This window comes from Monopterus albus, unplaced genomic scaffold, assembly GCF_001952655.1.
Source record: "Monopterus albus unplaced genomic scaffold, M_albus_1.0 scaffold37.1, whole genome shotgun sequence".
Taxonomy (NCBI): Eukaryota; Metazoa; Chordata; class Actinopteri; order Synbranchiformes; family Synbranchidae; genus Monopterus; species Monopterus albus.
The window spans coordinates 2,021,318-2,044,751 of record NW_018127917.1 but is presented as its reverse complement, the minus strand read 5'-3'; the positions used below and the strand labels follow the sequence as shown (position 1 = coordinate 2,044,751).

At 38.7% G+C, this 23,434-nt stretch overlaps 1 protein-coding gene across 2 annotated transcripts; it reads right to left on the bottom strand.

Moving 5' to 3' along the window:
- Positions 1–7,102: 7,102 nt before the first annotated feature.
- lhx6b (LIM homeobox 6b) lies at positions 7,103–17,073 on the bottom strand. Of its 2 annotated transcripts, XR_002274765.1 has the most exons (9): positions 16,587–17,073; positions 15,903–16,034; positions 15,314–15,435; positions 11,211–11,431; positions 10,343–10,443; positions 9,775–9,870; positions 9,039–9,210; positions 7,862–8,230; positions 7,103–7,164 (listed from the first exon to the last, which is right to left on the bottom strand). XR_002274765.1 is itself a non-coding variant. In XM_020598288.1 (8 exons), the coding sequence occupies exons 1-8, from the start codon at positions 16,587–16,589 to the stop codon at positions 8,148–8,150; spliced, it is 930 nt and encodes a 309-aa protein (XP_020453944.1). In that variant the 5' UTR covers positions 16,590–17,073; the 3' UTR covers positions 7,560–8,147. The 2 variants fall into 2 exon arrangements, 1 of the variants encoding a protein (XP_020453944.1); XM_020598288.1 differs by lacking the exon at positions 7,103–7,164 and having other exon boundaries at positions 7,560–8,230.
- Between the last annotated feature and the right edge of the window lie 6,361 nt (positions 17,074–23,434).

The window sequence follows — 23,434 nt, the reverse complement described above, 5'->3', positions numbered from 1 at the left end:
CTCTGAGGTGGCTGCAGCTTTAAACACATCCCAGTCTGTCTGGGTGAAACAGTCCTGCAGGATGCCTTCAGTCTCTGGGGTCCAGAGTTTAATTTGTTTGGTGACAGGGTTTGTTTGTTTCAGTCTTTGTCTGTAAGCTGGATACAGGAACAAAAAAATGTGGTCCGAGCGTCCAAGGTGGGGGCGGGGTGCGGCCCTATGCACCACGTATGTTACTGTAAACATGATCCAGAGTGTTCTTGCCCCGAGTGGGAATGTTCACATGTTGGTAATATTTGGGGAGTACAGTCTTTAAATTGGTTAAAGTTGCCTGCAGCGATAAATACAGCATCGGGGTGTGCTGTCTCTAGCGTGTTGATGACATCATAGATTTACTGAGAGACACCAAGAGATTAGCTCTTGAGCTAACATACACAGCAGCCAGAAACATAGCACTATGCTCTCTTCAAGGGCTCAAAGCAACGTTACCAGCAAGATTACTAGAGATCATCTGGCGGCGGTGACGACACACCAACACTTTCCTTAAGTACTACTCTAATCATTGAGCGCAGGTGTGCCTCGCTGTCTGGAATGCACTCCAACCTGTGCCAGCTGATGATGTGCTGAGAACGGCCCGGGCATAACACTTATTTGGTTTCCAAAGGTGAAATCCACTCACTTGGCAATTGAGCTGGCATTGTCAGTGGTGTCAAGGGAAATGGACATCTCGTCTGGGAAGATGGAGCTTCCGTATTCACTGAAGACCACGGAGATTAAATCTTTCATCCCACTGGCTTGCCCTGTAGCCTGTTTAGATTGCAATGCTTTTCACATGGGCAAACTGCCTTTCAGCTAAGCATGAGTCTAAGTCATACTGATCACCAGCTGAGTGTGATTGTATGACAATAAGGGTTAAGGATAGGATCGGGTGCCTGGGCGTGTACAGGGGTTCTAATACTTATGTCTCTGTGAGGACCATGTTGAGTTTTAGACCTTGAGAGTGAAAATGATTTTGAAATGTGTGGACACTTGGTCATTACTCACTGCTTTAAAAGGCTGTTTCAAGGTCAGGACTCAGTTTTAGGGTTAAGGTTAGAGTTAGGCTTGGATATGGGCTCAAATAAGGGGTTATATAGTCATTGAGGTTAGTTATGGCAAATCTGTTACCATTATAAAAATACACTAAACAAAATAAAACATCATCAGCATCTTTATGATAGGGCAAACACATGCCTGTTCTTTTTCCTTTGCCAGCAACAGTTTAACAGAAGCAAAAGAATTCATTCCTCTTTGGCAGCAATTTTCGTTTCTACTGGATAAATCACGTGACCTGATTAAGGCCATGAGCAGGTGACTCTTTGGGTGAGAGGTGTATCACATTTGCCAAGATGCAGGACTGCCACTGCTTGTGTACATAAATACATGTGTGAGCCTTGCATTTACAGCTGCATTTATGTAGTTTGTGTATAGTCTGAACCAACGCTTAGGCATCAGGACAATTTCACATGTCAAACTTCGCCAGTTTTTGAAAGAACTTGAGGTGCTGCTGATGTGATGTGCATGGTTTTTATGACATCCACTTAGTAGGCTAAACTAAGTCAGTGACACCTTGATTTTCTTCCAAATAACGCACATTTCATTCATAATATTATAAACACAGACCTATAATTTGCACATTTTTGTTTTTTCCAAATTGTGTGAAATGGCTAATAAAAATAGGTAATACAAGGTGAATTGATTTAGTCTTGACTTCTGGTCGTGAGTGACAGTGTTGGGGGATGGGAAATCTGTCTGATTGTCATTGCAAAAAAAAAATAAAAATTGTGATGGAGAGAAAAAGGTCAAAGCTGTCAGGTGCCCAATTTAGGAAAAAGAGAAAAGAAGTAGAGGAGAAAGAAGGTATGCAACTACGTTCTGTATGATTATGGTATCCATGTCATCAATGAAGGGCTAATGTTAATTTATTGGTATAACGTAAATTCTTACGTTTGTTAGCCTTCTTGCTCTGATGCTTGCTATGCTTATACAACAATAATTCAGTCTTTACTCGACACAAGGTCTAATTTCACCAGAAAATTGTGCTTTGCAGCAAAACTGTTACAAGTACAGTTATTTGCTTCCATCATTCAGGTTAATGTTGGCCCCTGTAATTAGAGATCTACTCTAACCTTTGGACTGCTCTCAGAATTGCACTTACTCTGCCAGTTCAGGAAGGAAGCCTGCAACATGGCATCTTTCAGTATTGGAAATCTGTAGACACAATGAGATGTTAATATAAAAAGAAAATGTTATTTTAGCTGGCAGTGCATATAGCTTCTTTTGCACATTGTCTAGTTTAAATTTATAAGGGTCCCTATAAATGCTATTTTGAGACAACAAATAATGCAAAAGACTTGCAGCTAAAATCACATTCTAGCTGAAACTTCTCGTTTTCAGTAATGTGTCAACTGATATATTTTGTATTTCTGTATATTCAAAAATTACTGAGATAGTTCTGGAAGAAAACCACCATTACTGAAATATAGTTTTTTAAAATAACTTTCAAACTAATAAAATTATCAATGAGATTCCAAATGGTATGGCTAGGTTTTCATGGTCAAGGAATCATATTATGAGGGTCACACCATCATGGGAATATTACTTATAGCTGCCTTGCAGGTTTGTGCTGTGCAGTCTAGTGTTTTAATGGTTAAATAATGATTAGCCAATACGTACATGAATAAGTTCAGACCTGTCCTAGAAAGTCTTATAGCTTCTCTGTCAGTAGACAACAATTCCATATTTTGATTGCTACACCTTCAAATATGATTTTTTTTCTGAGTTTGTCAAATTCCCAGAATTCCCGTTTCTTCTAGTGTGCTGTAGCGCCTCCATCTGTTCCTAACATGTAGCAGACAAGCAGACAGTTCTGCTTCCAACATGCCTCCGCTCCAGCTTCTTCTAAATTGTAATGAAGTACTGTGACATTTCAAAAGCTGCTGTCCTCCCCCAAAAATAATCACATTCTGGGAACCTGCTGTGGAGTCCTGTGTTTATTTTTGCATGCTGCACGGTTGGCTGTCAGCCTGGGTGAAGTGAATCATATGTTTCAGCTATTTCCTTGCTTTTTGTCCACTCTTCTCTTGCTCTTGTGCGCTACTGTAAAGAAAGTGACTTTCGGCTTTTCCCGTTTTTAGGGAGAACGGCACAGCGAATCGTCACACTGACGACTCGCATGTTGACATTTGGCACATGTTTTACGCAGGATACCCTTCCTGACACAGCCCTGACTCGAACCTGGGCCGCAGCGGTGAAAGCGGTGCGCCTTAACCCCCAGGGACGGCTCTTGTGCGCTACTGTAAGAATTATAATTTACACATGAAAAACGTTTCCTTGTTTATTTCTCAGAATGTCTAGCACACAATGTACTAACCCATGCTCCAGAGTGAAATAAATTCATTTTGCTTTGTTTTGTCTTTGTTTAGAAACTCGATACTGAATCCAGTTATGTAGAGCTTTTATAATCTGGGTTAAATGGTAGGCCTGAGCAATATGCACATTTAAACAAAACACCCCAAGCCACAAAGTAAATTCGTCATGGTCCAGTTTGCCTCACCCTGCATTTTGAAGCTGGATGGCACATCTGTTTAGTTGAGAACAAGTCTGGAAAAAAGAATAAATGTATTAGTCTCTGATGCAAACGTAAGCTTTACAGGTAATTAAAAGCTAAACTCAAACATCTAGAGTTTAGTAGGAAGGTGTTAATGTCTGAATGTGCTATGAGCTTTGTCCCATCTTGAATGAACACTACAAGTTTAGCTGCATCAGTTAGGAGCAAATGTTAGTTACCATAAGCTGTCTTGCACTGACAAAACAAAAACAAACAAACAAAAATCAGCAATCCCAGCAATTAATAATCCACGTAGAAGAATTGGAAATAAACACAACAGTTTCTGCATAAGTCAAGCTAGTTTTCTGGACGTGCATATGCTTGCAGTTTGGAGCAGATAAAGGCACAGTCCTTGCTCACACTTCTGCTGTTGTGCTTTTATGAAAGGCTAGAAAATGAGACACCACTGTCTCTAAACACCAGCCCCTTGCCTTTCACTCAGGTCATAAAGGCACCATAAAGAGGACAACTGTCAGTTTCAGTTTTATTAATGTTAATATACATGAGAGGTTCTGTTTATTTTATTTAATCCCGGGCACAGGACTGAACAAATTGTAGACTGCCATCTAACATTCATATGACACGTACAGGGGGAAGGAAGGTTCAAAGAAAATATGAATAAACCTTTAGAATGACCTTTCTTTTATCTTTTATTTAAGAGCTAAAACTGAGACATTATCTCATCAAATATTCAGATACTTTGCATAGCATCATTGGTTCAGTGAAATAATATCCTCAAGTGAAGCCAAAAATAAATAAATAAATTTAGAAGACCCTGTCAGCATATGGTAGGATCTGTAATAAACTTGAGGAGAAGGGGGAGGAGGAGGAGGAGGGTGCTGATGAAGATGGCTCACATTGCAATCTTCCAGAGGTTTTGTTGACTGTTGTGCAGGGGAGAGCTAATCAGCATGAAGGAGAGAAATGTGAATATGCAGAGATGAGGGGCACTGCAGTGTATCTGCTCATTAGTCGGGTGACGCTGTAATTCAGCAAGCGAGCGGCTCTGCAATCAGGGGCCTATTCATTAGCATGGGGGGCCCGCTTTCATCTGTAACCACTTGAAGCTGCCAATCACAGAGGCGGACGCATGACAGGATGACAAAACGGGGCGGCTTAAATGCTCAGGGATGCTTGTGCATGGAGAGAGACATGCCTAAATGCTGCCTTAAGCGCTCATATCTGAGAAGGGCTTTAATGGGGGAGAAATGTTGGAGAAAAATGTTTTAACAGTGTAGTGCTGGCAGGTGGCCCAAACTGTGTCAGCCTGATAATCATCTCCCAGCATGAAGACAGCTTTTGTTCAAAGATTTCACAAGGAACAGCATCATTTTCAGGTTTTCTTCTGGGGTGAACTGATTGAAAGTGATTGATTAGAAGAAATTTAGATTTAAAGGGAAAGTTTAGGGGAGAACAAGAATATTCCACCAATGTCCTCTTATGCCTTACATGCGGTGCTCTCCAATTTCTGTCCTTCACACACAGATATACAATACACTCCTGCACAAAGACATAAATGTACCTAAAAGTCAAACAGTGATGTTGACACAGACACACACCCGGTCAGTTTGGCACCTTTAATTAAATCCCAGTACAGTATAAAAGGAGCTAGTGTACGCATGTATTTATCTGCTGTAGTTTTGCTTTCATGTAAAGGCAGCTCTGGGTGAAACCGTTGTGTTTCTAGCATTCTTGCTCCTCCACGAGCAACAGGAGAAACTGTGACACAGTACTGATGGATTTTTACTCAGTTTAGATGTTTGTGTTCACCTGCTTTGTAAAAAAATTAAAAACTTTTTTCAAAATATTTAATTGATCAGGGATTTCTTCCTATAAATCTATTAAATGAATATCCTCATGTAACAAAATAATGCTTATTCACTTACTATGAGTTACATTAGAAGATTGAAAGCATTCTCATATTTATATTAAAGCACAGCTAGCAGCCAGGTAGCTTAGGAGAAGACTGGAAACTGTGAAAAACAGTGAGCCTGGCTTTATTTGAAGCTGGTAAAACATGCTTACAACACCTTCAAAGAGCACTAATAAAATGCATTTATAGTAGGTTTCATCTTTAAAATGACCAGGAACGGCTCCTTTTACACATAATGTACATTTGAATCCACGGTGGGAATGGTGGACTCCACCACCGACCATACAAACTACTATTTAGAGAGGTAGCATTATATCTCCCAGCCATAAATAGTGTTAAAAACTGGGTTTCATAATGTTCAGAATTATAACTTCAAGGCAGTAGTACTCATTGTGTGGCATAAGCTTTAATCTACGGCTTGCATGGCAGCATTTATTACATGATAATGCACCGAGTCATATATTCCCTAAAATACTCCAAACAGCTACACTGTTTATACATACAAGATGGTACTACAGGCTATAAACACAGCATAACTCACTGTACTGGTGCCAGTTTTGATGGGCCTCTGGAGCATCATACAAGTGCTGCTGGATGGATAAATAAATAGTGAGCTGGTGTGAGATAATTTGGGGAGAAACATGACATGTACTATAAGCACACATCCTTTTCATGTATATTTGGGCTTTTACAACTGTCACCAATCTTACCAAACTGCTCACTAGTGTATAATGTTGCTAGTTTCACCACCGTAGGGGTAGGGCGGCACAGCAGCGCGGTGGTTAGGACTGTTGCCTTACAGCAAGAAGGTTTTGGGTTCAAGGAAGGATCCTTCACCCAGGAAAGACAAACATGCATTAGATGTATGTACAGAAGAGAACAACGTAGTGAAATTACAGTATTAGGGTGACAAAGCGGAGTTTGCATGTTCTCCCTGTGCCTGCGTGGGTTCTCTCTGGGTACTCCGGCTTCCTCCCACAGTCCAATGATACTGTATGTAGCTTTGGCTGACTGGTGACTCTAAATTGCCTGTAGGAGTCAGTGTGAGTGTATGTGGTTGTTTGTCTCTAAGTATCGGCCCTGTGATAGACTGGTGACCTGTCCAGGGTGGATAGTGTCTCGCCCAGTGTCAGCTGGAATTGAAAATGAAGAACAGTGTGTAAAAGCTGAAAAACAAGATAAGCAATGGAAATTTAAATGAATGATTTTTTTAATTCATGTTCCACAGATCCAGTCCTTTGTGTTTAACCACTCCCGCTCTAGTTTCAGCAAAGTCATTTAGTGCTGTTTCTAAATCATGTACCCAAAATTGCATGTTTTAGGTGATGTATTTGTGTCCTGCCAGTGTGGATCCCATGCTTTAAGTGCCCACATGTGCACTAGAGACCACTGACACAACAGTTTTTTAACTATAAAATGTTATGTTGAATTCATTTCTTGTTCACAAATAAAAAAAGTTAATGTTTATGCAAACAAACAAAAAAGTGTAATATCATCAGGTATTATCTGATTTTTCTCAACTCGGGTATCACTCTCAAAAGTAACGCGTCAGTCTGGTTTTAGTTTCAGCCCTCACAGACATCCTTTACCTCAAAGTATCCCGTTCATTCGTCACATCACAGCAGCTTAGGTGCTGTCAGTCACTCCAACAACTGTAGATAATCTGTGTAAAAAGGCCTCATAAAAACCAACAAACTGCCAGATCAATTGCAGCACTGAGTCAAAATGTCTATAACCATTTTCACAGTAGGACTGCATACAGCATGTAAGGTGGAGATGATATGTAGAGTTGTGGCAGGATATTGCTGCGAGTAACATGTTACTGCAGGCACTTGGCATCTGACAGGTGACCTTTAGGTTTTTGCAGCTCTTGGTGTGAAAATACTGTCCTGATATAAAATGCTTCCACTGGAGATGTAGTCACATTTTCTCTTCTTTTTGCCATGACATTTATAGTCACACACACTCACACGCTTTCTCTGCCGGAGTAAATCAGCTTGATCCTCAATTATTCAAAGACTAATGTTTTCATAACAGATCTGATACATTTTATTAAATCGTAGCAGTATTTACAATGTACAATCACTGAATTATTCTATTTCAAGACACATTTAAAAGTGCTTTTCAAAGTGAAGTTTTGTTCTGAATAAATAAGTTTCCATTTTCTGACAACAATACAACAGCAAACAACAGTGAAGTTGCCAATGTGCTCATCACCAATACAAAATAATAAAAAGGCTGAGGTTTTACTGTAATACTGCTACAACACTTGTTTTTTAATTTTTTTGCAAGCTCATATTGCAGCAATAAATTTAAAATAGTTTGTGAGTGGGTACAAAAAAGGGAAATCAAATCCTGACCTGATGCATTGTTTTGTTCCCGTCAAAAAGAAAAATGAAATAAAAGTGGTCTTCTTCTCGGCATCATAAAAACAAAAAGGTTTTAAAAAACTCCCATGTGTCTCCCACTGCCACAGCTCTGCAGTCTCACAACGAAGAATCCGACTGATTTAAAACAGACTGTCGAGGTCCTGCTGCTTGAGGATTAGACTCCCAAACAGAGCCAAATACTGGCAGTATGTCCCAAAGGATTTTTGTCATCGCATCTTCATCAGAGTAGTGACAAAGGAAAGGTTGAAGCAGGAGGTCAGCGGCTGATGGGAAGCTGTGGTAAAGAGATGGACGAATGGGTCAAGTGGCTCGGAGCAGCGAGGACGGAGAAAGGATGAGCTGCACAAAGACGAGAAGAGAAACAACATGAGCCTGGGAAGCACTCTGAGCATCTTATTGTAATTTAGGAAAAGAAAATGTTAGGGATGAAGGATAAAACCTCCTGAAGCATCCACACAGTTAAGCCACAGAGATTTTAGTCTGCAAAAATGATCCAATATAAGAAAAGAAAGTCACAATATACCCAGATTACACATTTCTAAAACTAGAGTAAAACAGTGAGTCAAACTTGTCACAGTGTCCTTTGTAAGTTCTTCTATTATAAAGTTCAAATAAAATATAAATAAATAAACCAAAATAAAACAATTCCCTCAAAGTGGTTTTCAGTCTGTACAATATACAACAGCCTCTATCCTTAGAAACTTTTAAAACAGCCTGCGATTACATACAAAGTCAATTTGTTGTGTGAACAAGGAATACCAATGAGAATCATTTGCACCACCCTGCACATTTGCATATTATAATATGTTGAACATTTGCTATTAAAATAACTAAGATATAGCAGTTAGATAAATGTATGTAAATGAGTAAACTGTACAACACTTCTTGTACTAAATGTAGTTGAGTAGAAGAATAAAGCAGCATGAAACAGAAGTAGCTCAAATTTCTAGAGCAGCATTTGAGTAAATGTACATACTGGAGGATGTAACAAAAAAAAATTTCTGGAGTTAAAATCTTGTCAGATTAATTATTAAATATACTCTACGTGAAACCACTGAGGTTGTGCATGTTATTCTGCTTTTTTGAAAGCATAATTTTCATGTGTGTCACTCCCACCGTGGCACTACCATAAGGAGCTGACACTCACTGTCCAGGTATCCGTGCAGGGCCAGTAGATGTGGTCGGTCTGGGCCACTGAACGGTGAATAGTGGATATCTTCTGGCAGTGATGGGGGCATCCTGGACAGTGGCGCACTCTGAGAGAAGCTGCTCTGAGGGGGCTGCTTTTTGTGTCGTGCGCGACAGTTCTGAAACCAAACCTGGGAAATATTACAGGTATTGTGAAGATACAGCAAGCAAAGGAGAAGTGTAGCCTACAACAGCCCTGTGGAAATCAGGGTCAAGGTCTGAACTGTTGCTCCGCTCTCTCGACTCCATTTGCTCATTTGTTTCTTTATCTATGGCCAAATTAATGTCCTGGGGTCCCTGGGGCACAAAGCCGGTGTTAGGCCCCTGTTGACCCCGACTGACTATGGCAGTTTCATCAGTTCCTCCAGTCCCCAGAATCCATCCTAGATTAGTGTATAGTAGATCAGTGGAGTAGTATTGTCTTTGACTTTTTTTCCTTATGACCCATTAAAACAAAGCCCCTTATCACAAGTTAGTGTATCTACAGACTGTGATCAGTTGAACCAAAGAATAAATTTCCCTTTTCAAATTGTTTCATTTGCACAGTTTCCAGAGGCTTGCAAAGGAAAAAAAAACATCATGTATTTTACATGAAAATTAAAAAAATCATAATAATCCTTAATGATCTCACAGGCCTGAGATTTATCTCACATCCCCTGTGGTATGAAACAGTGTAAATGTAAACAGTGGCCCACCTGTATGACTCGTCTGCTCAGTCCTGTCATTTCTGCCAGTTTCTGTAAAGTCTGAGCATCAGGGTTGTTGTCCTGAGCAAACTGTGTCTGCATCACCTATGAGGACAGATGTAATAAACTATATCTAACACAGCAAGTAACTAACTGCATTTATACAATAATGCCAAACATGTGGTTTCAGCTTTTGCTGCTTTACCTAGACTTAAATAACAATAAACTCAAACCATTTGTGGTTTAGAGTTCTGATTGGACAAAATGAGACTCTGGGTCATTATTATTAACATTTCTCACCGTTTTGCCCGATCAAGAAAATAACCAACAGATTAATCCACAATAAAAATAATTCATTTTATTAATTGTTTGTAGTCCCATAAAAAAGATATATATAGATATATAAATACTTATACTCTGTGTATTGAGTACTTTTAATACTTTAAGTACATTTTTCTGTTTATACTTATGTGCAGGACTTTTACTTGTAATGAAGTATTTTTACTGTATGATATTGTTACTTTTACATACATCAGTGAGGTGAAAACACACAAACGCACATCAGAGCAGAATGTACCTGCAGTTGCTCAGCAGTGAACGATGTCCGCGCCCTCTTGGCTGGTTTTGGTTGGCAGTCCTGATCCAAGGGCAACGCTCCTTCCAGAGTCAGTCCTGTACCTGGACACAATCACAACGGGTTTTCTCAAGTCACTTCACCCACAAATCAATCCAGTCATCATATCATAGTGTGAAGGCCAATCTTGTTATAACTCTACAACATTTGGATTTCAATAATATAACTGATTATAAACTTGCTGGGAAAGTAAATGCAGAACATGAACTACATCAGATTCTCCATCTTGCAGTGAAACATGTGGGACCCTGTGTCAAAGTCCTTGACTATTTTAGTTAATACGAACTAATTTGCTGTAGAGTTTTGTTTTATCAAATTTCTTTTGACTTATTAACACAAAAACCCCTGGACAAGGCCATGTTATTCCTTTATATATGAACTGCTAAACTGCAGCTATTGCCTTTAACAGTACACTTATTGTTTCATATATAAAATGCCAGAAGGTTCAACACGTCACTGATTGGTTTGGTTGTTTGCACCAATATTGAAAAAACACAAATATGTTCAGTTTATTTTACATAAACTAGCAAATATTCACATCTGAGTAAACTGTGAACACATTCCATACTTAATTAATCACGTAAATGATTGATCAGTGAAAAAATTGCTGACAACAGATTTTCTGTCAGTCAGCAGATGATTAATCAACTAATCATTTGAGCTGTAGAGTAGTGGTGTGTTTCTGGGTGCCTACATGGGAAAATGAAAATGACAAGTACAGTGAGGTTCAACACAGACCCCTAAAAGGTTCACGGCTACGTTCTGCCCATTGGTGACCATCCTCAGCTAAATCCTTGATAATGTCAGTTACCATTCTCAGCAGCCCTGCGGAGGTTGTCCAGCATGATGTCGTAGTGGCTGCGGCAGAGCACCCTGCCCTCCACCAGGCCGAACTCCTCCCCGGTGGACAGCTGTCTTTTACAGGAGAAACAGGCAAAACAGGCCAGGTGGTACACGCTGCCCCGGGCTCGCCGCACCCAGTCACTGGCATACACCTGTCGGCCACACTGGGCGCACTTAGTGCCAAACCTACTGTGAGGAAGACAGACACAGGAAGGTGAAGGTCAGCTGATTCTTAAAACTGAGTATCTGCCAACCAAACCCTATCCAGTATTTGTTTTTAATCTTGAGAGTTCATCTTAAAATCACATTAAATACAGTTGATTGCAAAAGTTTGTACCCCCTTACTTTGAAATGGCAAAACGAGTAAACTAAGTTTTTTTTTCTAGTACAAATGTTCCTTCATCAACAGACAGGACAAAAATGGTCAGGGAGTGAATAAAAAGATAGTTTAGTAAAATAATGACAATTGTATTAGTGCATAACTTTCCATCCCTCTTTACAAAATGTTCTCTAACACTTTATATGTCCTCCCTAACCTTCTCCAGCCTCTTTGGATATCCTCTCAGCAGCATTTGCATCTTTTCAGGAATAATTTTAGCCCATTCTTTATGGCATACTTGATCCAAGTCAACCAGATTGCTTGGTTGTCTGCTACTGTATGTGCAGCCCTCTTCATATCGGTCCACAGGTTTTCAATGACACTGTAACTGAAAGAAGTGCTAGGAATTTTGCTCAAGAGCTACGCAAGAATCCAAAACAAACAGCAGGGGACCTGACAAAGTCCATAGAGAGAAGTGTAGTCTGGGAGAAAAGCACACAGGAAGCCAGTGGTTACGTCTACCCATAAGGCAGCATGCTTGGAGTGTGCTAAGGAGCAAGACTATGTGGTCTGATAAGAGCAAAGTTGAAATATTTGTCCATAATTCACAGAGGTATGTGTGGTCAGAAAAACCACTCTGCCTACGAGGAGAGGAGCACGATTTTCACAGTCAAGCATGTTGGAGGCTGATGATTTGTTGGGGGGGGGTGTAGGTCTGCAACGGGCACTAGAGTGCTGCATAAAGTGGAAGAAAGAATGAATGCAGCCTAATATCAGAAGATTTGAAAGCAAAGCCTCCTACCGGCAGTCAAAAGGCTTAAAATGAAGAGGAAGTGGATCCTACAACAAGACAATGATCCAAAGGACAAAGCAAAGTTAACTGAGGAATGGTTTAAAAAGAATAAGGGGAATGTTTTACCACGGCCTTCCCACTCTCCAGACTTAAATATCATTGAAAACCTGTGGATCAATATGAAGAGGGCTGCACATACAGTAGGAGATAACCAAGCAATCCGGTAGACCTGGAACAAGTATGCCATGAAGAATGGGCTAAAATTACACCTGACAAGATACATCCACTGCTCCGAGGATACCCAAAGAGGCTGCAGAAGGTTAGGGAGGACATACAAGGTATTACAGAACATTTCATAAAGGGGTATGCAACGTTTTGGCTCCTATAATTTTCATTATTTTACTGTAGCTTTCTTTTTATACATTCTCTGACCATTTCTGTTACTTCTGTTGTTAAAGGAACAGTTGTACTACCTGAAGGTGCATTAATGCATTAATATTATGTTGATGAGAAAAAAAATCTTTTACTCTTTTTGCCATAATGTAAGTATGATGACAGCTTTGACAAAAACTTAGTCTATGAACCATCAGTTACTGTACATAAGCCATACTGGAAGAGCACTGTTACACTGAGGTGACTTTGTGTTTATCTTGCACTAATAAAAATTTGTCCTGAATGCATACTAGTGCATACTAAAATTGTTCTTCTGCTTTGTTTACCGCAGTCTTTCTATATTTCTATGAGTTTTATTGCTCCACACCATTAACTGTGTTTATCTTTTCAGCTTGAATATGTCTACATGTTAAATACAATGATTTTTCCCCCTTTGCTGCCCATATTGTCATACTTTTCTTTAGGCACCAGTTTGTTTGTTTCACATATTTAATAATCGTATTTATTCATATCACAGCTACACAGCACATTGAGGCTACACTTGCATTTGATTTAAACACAGCAAAACCAGTAGAATCAGAAGAGCAAAAAATATAACCAGTATAACCAGCTGCTTGTCTTAGGTTGTTGTTGGTGGTGTCACAGCTACACAGCACATTGAGGCTACGCTTGCATTGCTGTCTTAGGTTGTTGTTGGTGGTCTCTCATAATATTTTGAAGGTTTGCTCTGCTATGCTGCATAATATCTGTGGAGGGGAGTGTCACTGTCGATCTGTTGTGGCAGGAAGTGTTGGAGGGGTTGTCTAAAAAGCTTTGCATCAAGTAGAGGGGTCACGACCTGATTAAAGGAATACAAATGGGGGGAATCTTTACATTTTTATACTTTTATTGTGGAATACTGGATACTTTACCTCATCAGATCTGTTTCAGAAGGAAAACCAGGTCACTGATAGAAAAAGCTCCATTTTAATTTTGGGGCTTACAAACAAGAACATGAGATTTCAGAGAGTTGTTCATGATGAAGAGGACATTCTGTGGATTTTAGTTTTTTTAAACACTATAGGTGACCCCAGTGAGAGTGTTTTGGTGAGTAAGTCAAACTGAAAACAAACACAAGGAAAAGTGATTAAACTGTGATTTTGAAAACATGAAGGGGACGTTTCTCTCTGCAGTAATTTGATTGAAGATAACTTTATTAAGGAATATGTAACATGTGATCACAGTATAAAGTAAAATAATAAGATTCTAAGCAAATTTTTGATGCAGGGTTCAGAGACAGGGCCTCAAAATGAGCTAATAATGCAGCTGTTATGGCACTTTACTGGTGCAAACGCAGTCGCTCAGTCACAGTCACTCTGCCCAGTTGCTAATCCACCTTTTCACTGCAGGATTGTGTTCACTGACCTGGCTCATAGTTTTTGCTTGTGGTTTGCTGTGATAAGTCCATGTAGACTAAAAACCAAAATGTCCCATTGTGCTAAAAATATTTTGCACTGAGGAAATCATGATTCTCTAATCTAGGCTGACAAGTCATGTTATACTTGAGTCCAAAGTTGATCTTGGAGAGCAGAGATCAAGTAGGTGAAAAAAAAACACAAAGAAAAATAAACCAAATTATACTCATTAATTTATCATCTGGACAAAACTGTATTTACTGTAAGCCATCAGTCACTGACCCACCTTTTCTTTTACCGTGTAAAGGTCAAGTGTTTTACAATTTGAAGCCAAATGTAAGTCTGAAATATTTAGAAAAATCACGTTCCATTTTTATGAGGAACAAAAAAATAGGCCTATGTGTAGAAGCAATGATGGTTTCCCCAAAAAATACTTAATGGTATTATTTATTGCACTTTTTAATGACATGCAGGGATTTGTATTAATATTAAAATAACAGAAAAGGTGCTCTTCAAATATTGTATCAAAAGCATTAATTCATAAGGCCTCACCTACAAGAATTTGGTAGATTCAATGAGATTTTACAAAACTCAAAAACATCATTATTATCAGTATTCTGGGTTGCACTGACAAAGGTATAGCCTAATGCTATATGGAACAGGAATATTTACAAAAACACTCCAGTCATCTTTTTCAATTGTCTGAATTGTCGCTGTTTTGTTTTTTATAATCGTGCATCTTTCAGACATTAGAAATACAGACAGGCTACAGCTGAAACGAATCCGCTTTATAAAACCATACAGGTTAATCTGCATGCTCAGGAAGGTTGCAATTTATTTTTCAGAGTAAACAACATAGCCACGATGAAACTGGGAAAAAAGAATCAAGATAAAATAAACTTCTGAAAGAAATTAACATTTGAATGCTGAAGTGATTATTTTTGCTAAAAGCGTCAAGTTTGAATTGGAGCTGTAGCCTAAATTAATAATTAGTAACTACAAGAAAAAGAAACGATCATTTTAAAATGATATCATTTTTCTACTATATTCACGAGTTAAACCTTATTAGGCTGACTCCTGCATTTAAATTCACTTCTCATCTGATCTAAAAAATAGCCTGTAAGATACGATATAAAACAATTAGTTTAGTGCCGAAGCAAAACTGGCCTTACCTGAAATAATCCAGTTTGCAATAGATTTCTTTGTTTTTCACGTAGCAGCTGCTGTGTTGGCGCAGCGACGCTCTGCAGACGGAGCACTCCAAACACCCCAAGTGCCAGTTCAGGTTGTTGACCTGTGGAGATAAAAAATGCACACACTTACACACTATAATGCACCACTAAGAGTGTATGAGGATAACCAACGCAACGACAGTACAACGCGCAAGCAGCCTTAGTTGTTTGACAGCGAAGTAAAAACTAAAAAAAAAAAATCCCTTTCACGCCTTTTCTGTGCAGTTTAAATTATATAGATATTTTTCCAAAGAAAGAAAAAGGGAATGAAATAAATAAAGAAAGCACTGCGAGGAGAAAACGTCACTAAAGGAAATTTGCATTGCAGTGCATGAGAACAATTGTTATCACATTAAAATGTTTTGCTTATTTTCTGGAGCTCAATTTGTGGTGTAAAGTAAAAAGTGAAGGATAAAAGAAAGAGACGGGGTTGGCCCTTAAATCTCTTGAATCGAGGCTGATACGTTTTATTCTTTCTGAGAGTGAACATATCATGTATAATTTTCCCCTGTCTCTGTTCATTTCTCACCTTCAGCAGGTACCGGTCATGGATCTCCATGCCGCAGCTGGCGCACTGGGTCTTGGCCACGGGAGGAGAGCAGAGACAGGCGGCCTCCGACGGACTGGACTCACCGGACTCCTTCTTCACCTCCGACTTAGACTGCGTCAAAAGCACAGTCTTGATTAATCGTCTCTTAAAACTTCATGTATATGAGTCGAGTAACTGAGTAAAAGCCCATGAAATACGTTAGTCCTAACCAGTACGAAGATCCAAGAACCATTCCTATATAACATAGACCAATTAGATTTGATTTCCTAATGTAGCCTGTATATTCATTAATTTAATTGTACATACTTCCAAGCATGTGCTACAATATTTCAAAGACTGAAGTTTTATTTAAATTGTATAACCTGCCGCCTAAAATGCTGCAGTATGTGAACTCTAGTCGGCAAAACACAAGTGCATGAACTGAGTTTTGGTGGCTTCCCTCTCCATCCTTGTTCATAAATGTCTATAGGGTACAGTCTAGTCTCCTTCCGATTAAGCCTGTACCTCTGCCAAGCCTTCACAGCCCTACGAAGGTTAGCCTATCTAGCGTGCAAAAAGTTTAGTAAGAGAGTAAAAAGAGGAATAAACAAAACCTTACACGGACTGAAAGACAAAGAAATGAAAAGGTTGCAAACCGAACTCGTCCAGATGTTTGTGACTCACCATTTTCGGGTCTTGCGCGTTGCCTATTTGGAGAGAAGATGGAGTTTGCTCTGCGCATTACGCATCTCTGCCCCAACCCACACTATATCCGGTCCAAAACAACGAATAACAGTTTCTCCTGCATTTAAACCCTGGCAACAAAAGGAAATTTAATGCAATTAGGAGAAAAAACACTATATATGATCGATCATTCCTCTTGTGCGCAATAGGAGGCTGTATTCCAATGCAATCAAACGCGCTGAAAAGAAAGGATGGCACTATATCTGCAATTAGCGGTGGATTGAAATGCTTCGCTTGATAAGAGGCAACCCGAGTGTCAATTTCATCTGTCAATCAAGAAAAGGCAACCGAGCCACCAAGCTAAGAGAGAAAAAAGCGGCGCATTCTAATTTCAATAGCTGTATAATCGAAAATCGAAAAATCTCCAAAGTGAAGAGGCTCAATTGGAGATCGGTCTATTCATAACAGACAATGTGAAGAAACTGCAGCTGATCTTGAGGCATAAAGGAGCTTGATTGTCTCTTTCTCATGATGGACCCATTTAAGTACTTGAGGCTCCCCTGGGTGATTACAGCTGCATTCATAAACTGCCAAAAATGTGCGTTTGGGTGGTAATCCGGAGTCCGTGTTGTCCTTCATTTCATCGAAATTACCAGAAATGCAAGATTATGTTAATTAGCAGCTATAGTATAAATATTGGAGGCAGGAATATAAGAAGAGATGGTCTGTGGGAATAAAATAAACCATACACTTCATACACGGAGAGTTTCCTAAAATCAGCGAAAGCATCGTCCAATAAAAGTTTCTGTAGAACATCACAGGCAAAATATTCATCTAATTCCGTGGACCATGGCTCTGTATGCAGGTTTCCCTCCCGGTGAAAGGAAGATTTTGTCTCCTTCTCAGTTTCTGGCTTCAAATGAATCCAACTTCATTAACTTTGTGGAACTGGGAATCACACCAGTGGCACCAGTGTCTCTCCCAGACAAGCTCCCAGTATCGCTGTGGTTTCCTCTCCCCGCCTCGAACTCAAAGTTTACACCCAGTTCACTAAGGCAGGATCTGATGCTACCCATTGGACTAGCAGACCCGGGTTTACCCTCCTGTTTGTAATGCACAAGAGTATTTAGGGCAAGAACTCATTAAAAAACACCCACTAATTAACATGAACACTCTGAAAGTGATGTTTGCAGAGGCCAGAGTTAGTTTACTGATGACTTAACCCTCCACCACTCTGCAGTCAGCGGTGTTACAGTGAACAGTTCTTTTTATTTTTGCAGTCTTATCCACTTTTCCTTTCGCTCAGATTTGGAATCCTCATGGTTTAAGATGAGGTAGGCATCATGATAGGTTCTCATTGTTTGTAGAGAGAGATAAGGATGTAATACAAATCCTCAGCTGGACTCAAGGTTTTTAGTTTATGCCTTAAACATCTCATTATCCTTGACTGATGGTTTCTGTGTCTTTACCTTTATGTTAGCATCCAGTGTTGACAGTTTTAGTCTCAGAATTTATAGCCAGCCAAATATTCCTACATCTCCTAAAATATTATAACCTGGGTGCTTTATCTAGTGGGTGGGTTTTATTCACAGGAATTTTAATTTAAGTTACAGCCTTAGCTAAAGCTAATTTGTTGGCTTTTTCAGTGGCACATCTTGTTTCTTTTAACTGAAATAACCCACTTTTGATGCTCTGTACCACAGAAAGCAATAGCTACTGTAAATCGTAATCATAATTATTAGAGAAAAAGTGATACCAGATAAAATAATTGTTCTAGAAGCTAACTAGCTCAATTTAGATGCCCTATAGATTGTCAAAGAAGGTTTTATTGTTTGACTGTTACATCTTGCTTCATGTGTCCATGATGTCAGTTCATCTAGCCAACACTGACTAAATCATTGAATCTTTATATGTAAAGGGGATTTTATTCATTGATGAATTAGACAAAAGATGACTTTTTTGATGCAATAATTTGACTTTTACACTACATGTACATTTTAATAAATTCTTAATACTGAACATACATGAAGATTAAATGGTTTGTTCATTGTGTGATTTTGGGTGAGTGTCCCTTCACGTTCATTCTATGTTTATAGATCATTATATGAAGATTTAAGGGCCATATTAGGTTGTTTAGTAAATTCATTTCTAATACTTTCTTCTGTATTAATTTTTTTTTTTAAGAATGTGGGACAGGAGACAAAAACCTTCATCTGTAATGCTAGTGTATATATAAATAGACAAGATATATATTTGTCTAACATATGTGCATGATACAATAAATAGAATACCTACATTCAGGAAATCATCTTACAAGTTATGCATGCATATGGCAAAGCTACATATATACATTTAGATGGTGTAATCATATTTACTCCAGTTAATGTTTTTTATGTTAAAGTAAACTGAAGAGAACAAGGCTGCCTGTCTTCTAAGCAAGTTGGCATTCAGAGATTTCAGAGCGACGATGATGAAATCACACTGAAGCCACGGCTGTAGATTTCTATAATCACCAAATTCCCCACCATGAAATCAATGACACTTTAATCTTTATTGATCACTTAAAAAGCATCTGTAATAGCAGAATTACAATGTCTCAGTCTCTTTGCTTTGTCAGTGTAATGCACTCCAGCAGCTCTGTGCATTAACTGTAATTACCAGATGGAGCAGGGTCAACTGGAAGTGGGCTGGTCAACATGCAGGAGGACTCAAAGGAAGGAAGAGTGTTATTTCATCTTCATTATTGTCACTCTTTAGTGGTGATGTGCAACCACTTTACCCATGTTTTTTCACCATTTTTGTCCAGTCTCTGACCAGTGTAGAGCTGGTTTTATTTCTACGTCAATACCTACAGGACCTTTTCAAAGACAACGATTTTTGCTGTATCCAGATTTCAGTCATCTTCATCAGTAGTCATCACAACATGTTTACTCTGCTGTCAGAGATCTGTATGTTCAAACTTTCCATTATTCCATATAAATTATCATTATTGAATAATGAAAATGTTTTAACATTTATAGTTTCATATCAACTGAGCAAAAGCTCTGGAACAAGTGAGAAAGTAGGAATGAAGGTTAAGAATGAATGAATGACCACAAAGAGCTGTAAAAGACTACAAAAAAGTGGAAAAGACCACAAACAAGTGCAAAAACAACCACAAAGCGACACAAAATGATCACAAAAACATGCAAAATGACCATAAACGGACACAAAATGACCAGAAAGAGATGCAAGATGAATACAAAGAGACAAAACAACTACAACATGAACAACATGGATGCGTAGCTGTTAAAGTTGGGGCCTTTTACATGTCTGGGTCCAGGGGCCCATTGTCCTATAGTCTGTCCATGGCTGTAGGATATTTGGAGCTACAGATAGCCGCTATTTACTGATATAATTTCATTTTAAAATTTTCAAAGTTGTTATTTGGCAGCTATTTCTTTAGTGAATAAACAATGTAACTACTAATAACGTGCAGACCATTGGTGCCAAGAACAAGAACTTCAAAGTACCTAAGCCCGCCCCTGCCTGTACCCTGCCTCAATTTCCTCCTTGAAAATCTGGCAAGATAAAATGCACAACAACCTTTTAACAATAGTAATATATGAGGATGGGTCACCTGTCACATCCGCTACAACACTGTGGATGTGTGAAAGTCAGCACAGCCGCTGTGCGTGTGTCTGACGGCTCTGTCCTGTAACCCTGCCCTTCCTTTATGCACAGCTGTCTATGATCCCCACAAACAATAAGCGACCAGCACACAATAAAAAGAAAACTGTAGCACATGCTAAAACTATTAGGCTCATCCAATGAGCCCCAGTGGACACTTTGATGACTGATATGTCAACAATGTATGACGTGTGCCATCCGCTTGCTGTGGAGGTTCAGAGGGGTTCACATGAGGGCAAAATCTTATTTACAGTGGTGACGGGTGGGAAACAAACAGCATTAAGGTGGGGTCCTTTTGTCATTACTATATAACAATGCTTACTTACATAACTTACTGACCTTCAGCTCCCAAGGTTATGAGTTAAACTAATGCCTAAAAACTTCAAAACGTTCCTGGTTGCATAGGCCACTGCTGTAGTCCATTTTCTTTGGATTGATTTAGAAGATAATATAAAGTTCAGCTGCCATAGAAAAATCTCAACACAAAAATCAATCACTAAAAGGCTACTGCACTCAAACAACATGCCTTAATCCCGATAGGGGAGGCGACAGCGGTGCAGTGGGTAGAGCAGTTGTCTCCCAACCAGGAGGCTGAAGGTTTGAATCTTGGTGCCTGCAGTCCACATGTTGAAGTGTCCCTGGGCAAGACACTGACATTGTAGCATTTTGTATGAATAGTGTAACAGTTATGAACTGCTGTGGTGGCAAATTTCAGTTTTACTCAGACAGTAATTATCTTGTTATCCTGAAATATCAGACTCTCTTTTCTCATGATTAACAGCCCTAGAACTTTTTTGCTCAGTCACTGAATTATTCTGAGTGATGGTGTACTAGATAATATTTTCTGCCAAACTTAGACTAGTTTTGCTGATTTTACAGGAGAGAAAGTGGTTTTGTAGATTTCTTTGTGGTCTTTTCAGTAGTTTAAAGTGAATGGGACTCTATGTCACATATTCTATGGCCCATTCAGGATTTTACAACCAGAATGGGATGGCAGTCATGAACCCCACCACCATCAGTTTGATGATGCAGGTTACCTGAGTTTGTGAGAATTAAACTCTTAAAAAATATCATGTCCCCCGAAATTTAAATTAGCTAATTTAATCACAAACATTATTAGACATTTTGTAGGTGTTCAGAGGTTTTAAGGCCTAGTGATCTCATTATCATCATCTTTTTCAGAATTTCCTTCTATCTATCATGATTAATGATTTTTCTCAAGATCATTCATTGGATCCTGGAGGTACAGTACAGAACTGAATATAAGTTTGTTTTATGCTTGTATGATGTATTTAGCACAATTTGATGCATTGCAGTGAATCAAACACTATCAATTTCTTTGTAGTGGGTGTATGCGCAACATGCAGGACTGACAAAACCACAAGATGCATATTTATTTTCTAAAATCAAATCATATAGTTAACACCTTCCTTGAGCTTCACTTTGAAATGAAACCTCATCCCATCAGTTAGTAGCCACATAAAACATGATTGTAATCTTGGAGGAAAAAACCTTCTTGTTTTAATACACATGACAATCAGGTAAATAAAATTGGAGATAACAAAATGATAACAAGTAGATCAGAGGCTTAAAAACAATAAAGATGTAAACAATGAATGCATTTTGATTGGAGACACTTGTCACACATCTGTTTGTGCACACCGTTACATATATACTGTATGTGAATGTATTCCATAAAATAAAATACATAGACACATGCACACAGTTTTTCCAAATTTCTGTTCAGAATTGACTTTATCCATTTGTTTGCACTGTTGTTTAACTCCAATTTAAAATCCTAAACAGAGACAATGTCTGCAAATTAACTCCATCCTGATGCCCTATATTACTGTATATCTGGTGCAATAGTCCTTCCTCTCTTCTTATTGTGTGTGTGTGTGTACAGTGGTTACCTGTGCTGTCCTTGTTGAATAAATAAATGAATGCTTTTGTGAACATGAGAGTCAATATGAACAGTGTTTTCAGTCGGGGACGAATGCATGCAGTTCATGATTTTTTCTATCCCCTTTCTGTGATTATTGTATTTTGGGCGAGGTGCAGACAAACTGTAATGTGCATGATTCATACCTCTTTCTTTCAGTGGTTACATGTGACAGAAAACCAGCACAAAGCCACAGCACAGGGATGACTGATGCTCTGCTTGGCATGTTGGCTGAAAGAAAATGTTTGGAGAAGGGTGGAGTGAGCCTTAAATGCAACACCAAGGCCTTATCTTGTTTCTGTAGAAATTCTGCCACCGTAGTCCCTGTGGGTTTTGCCAGATGCTAAAAGCTGAGATAAGAGTTGGACCTGAGGCCAGAATGTGTGAGAACAAGGCTTGCAAATATTTTGGTTTACCTGATTTGTAAGTGTAAACCTGCATTCCCAGCCAATAGCGCAGGCATGCATCTGTAGTTATGTTTGTGTTAAGGAGAAAGAGAAACCATGTTATAGGTTGTCAAATCTGTAATGCTAATCTCTGATACATTTACATTAGCTGCCTATCAACCAGTCAGCTGTAACACGTTAATACCATGGGCCTACGGGTTTCTCATGAGAATGCATGAAAACTAGCATGAACTGAAGTTGAAACAGTCAAAAGCAATAGGTTGAAATCGTTAAATTGTGAATAAACAGGTGAAATGGTATTTTAATTAAAAGCAGAAATTTTAAATAGTGAAATATTGTTAATAAATAGTTAAAGTTGATATGTATGTGATACGTGTCGAAAGTAACAAAGTTGGAATAGCTAGCTAAAAGAAATGTTTCAGCTATTACTATTAAAAGTTGTTAGCTAAGCACATGTATAAACAGTTGAAACAGTTCAAAAATAATAAGCAACAAGCAGCTGAAGCTAGGTGAAAGTAATAGAAACAAATAAAGTTAGCTAAAAATAGGCTAATGACGTACAGTAACAGTTGAAAAAGCTATAACAGCTATGTTACCCAAATGTACAGACAAACATAGTTAAAAGTAATATTTATTTTACAATCCACTAAATGTATTGAATAAATAGCCAAATAGTGATGGATAAATGAAACATCCAGCTTCTGCTGCTCAAAGTACAGGTGCAAAGTTGAACGAGGCAACAAACTCTGACATCTGAATTGCATGATAAAGATACTGTGACAATAACCACTGTTAAATAACTGTGTTAAACAATATTTGCCTTATAATCT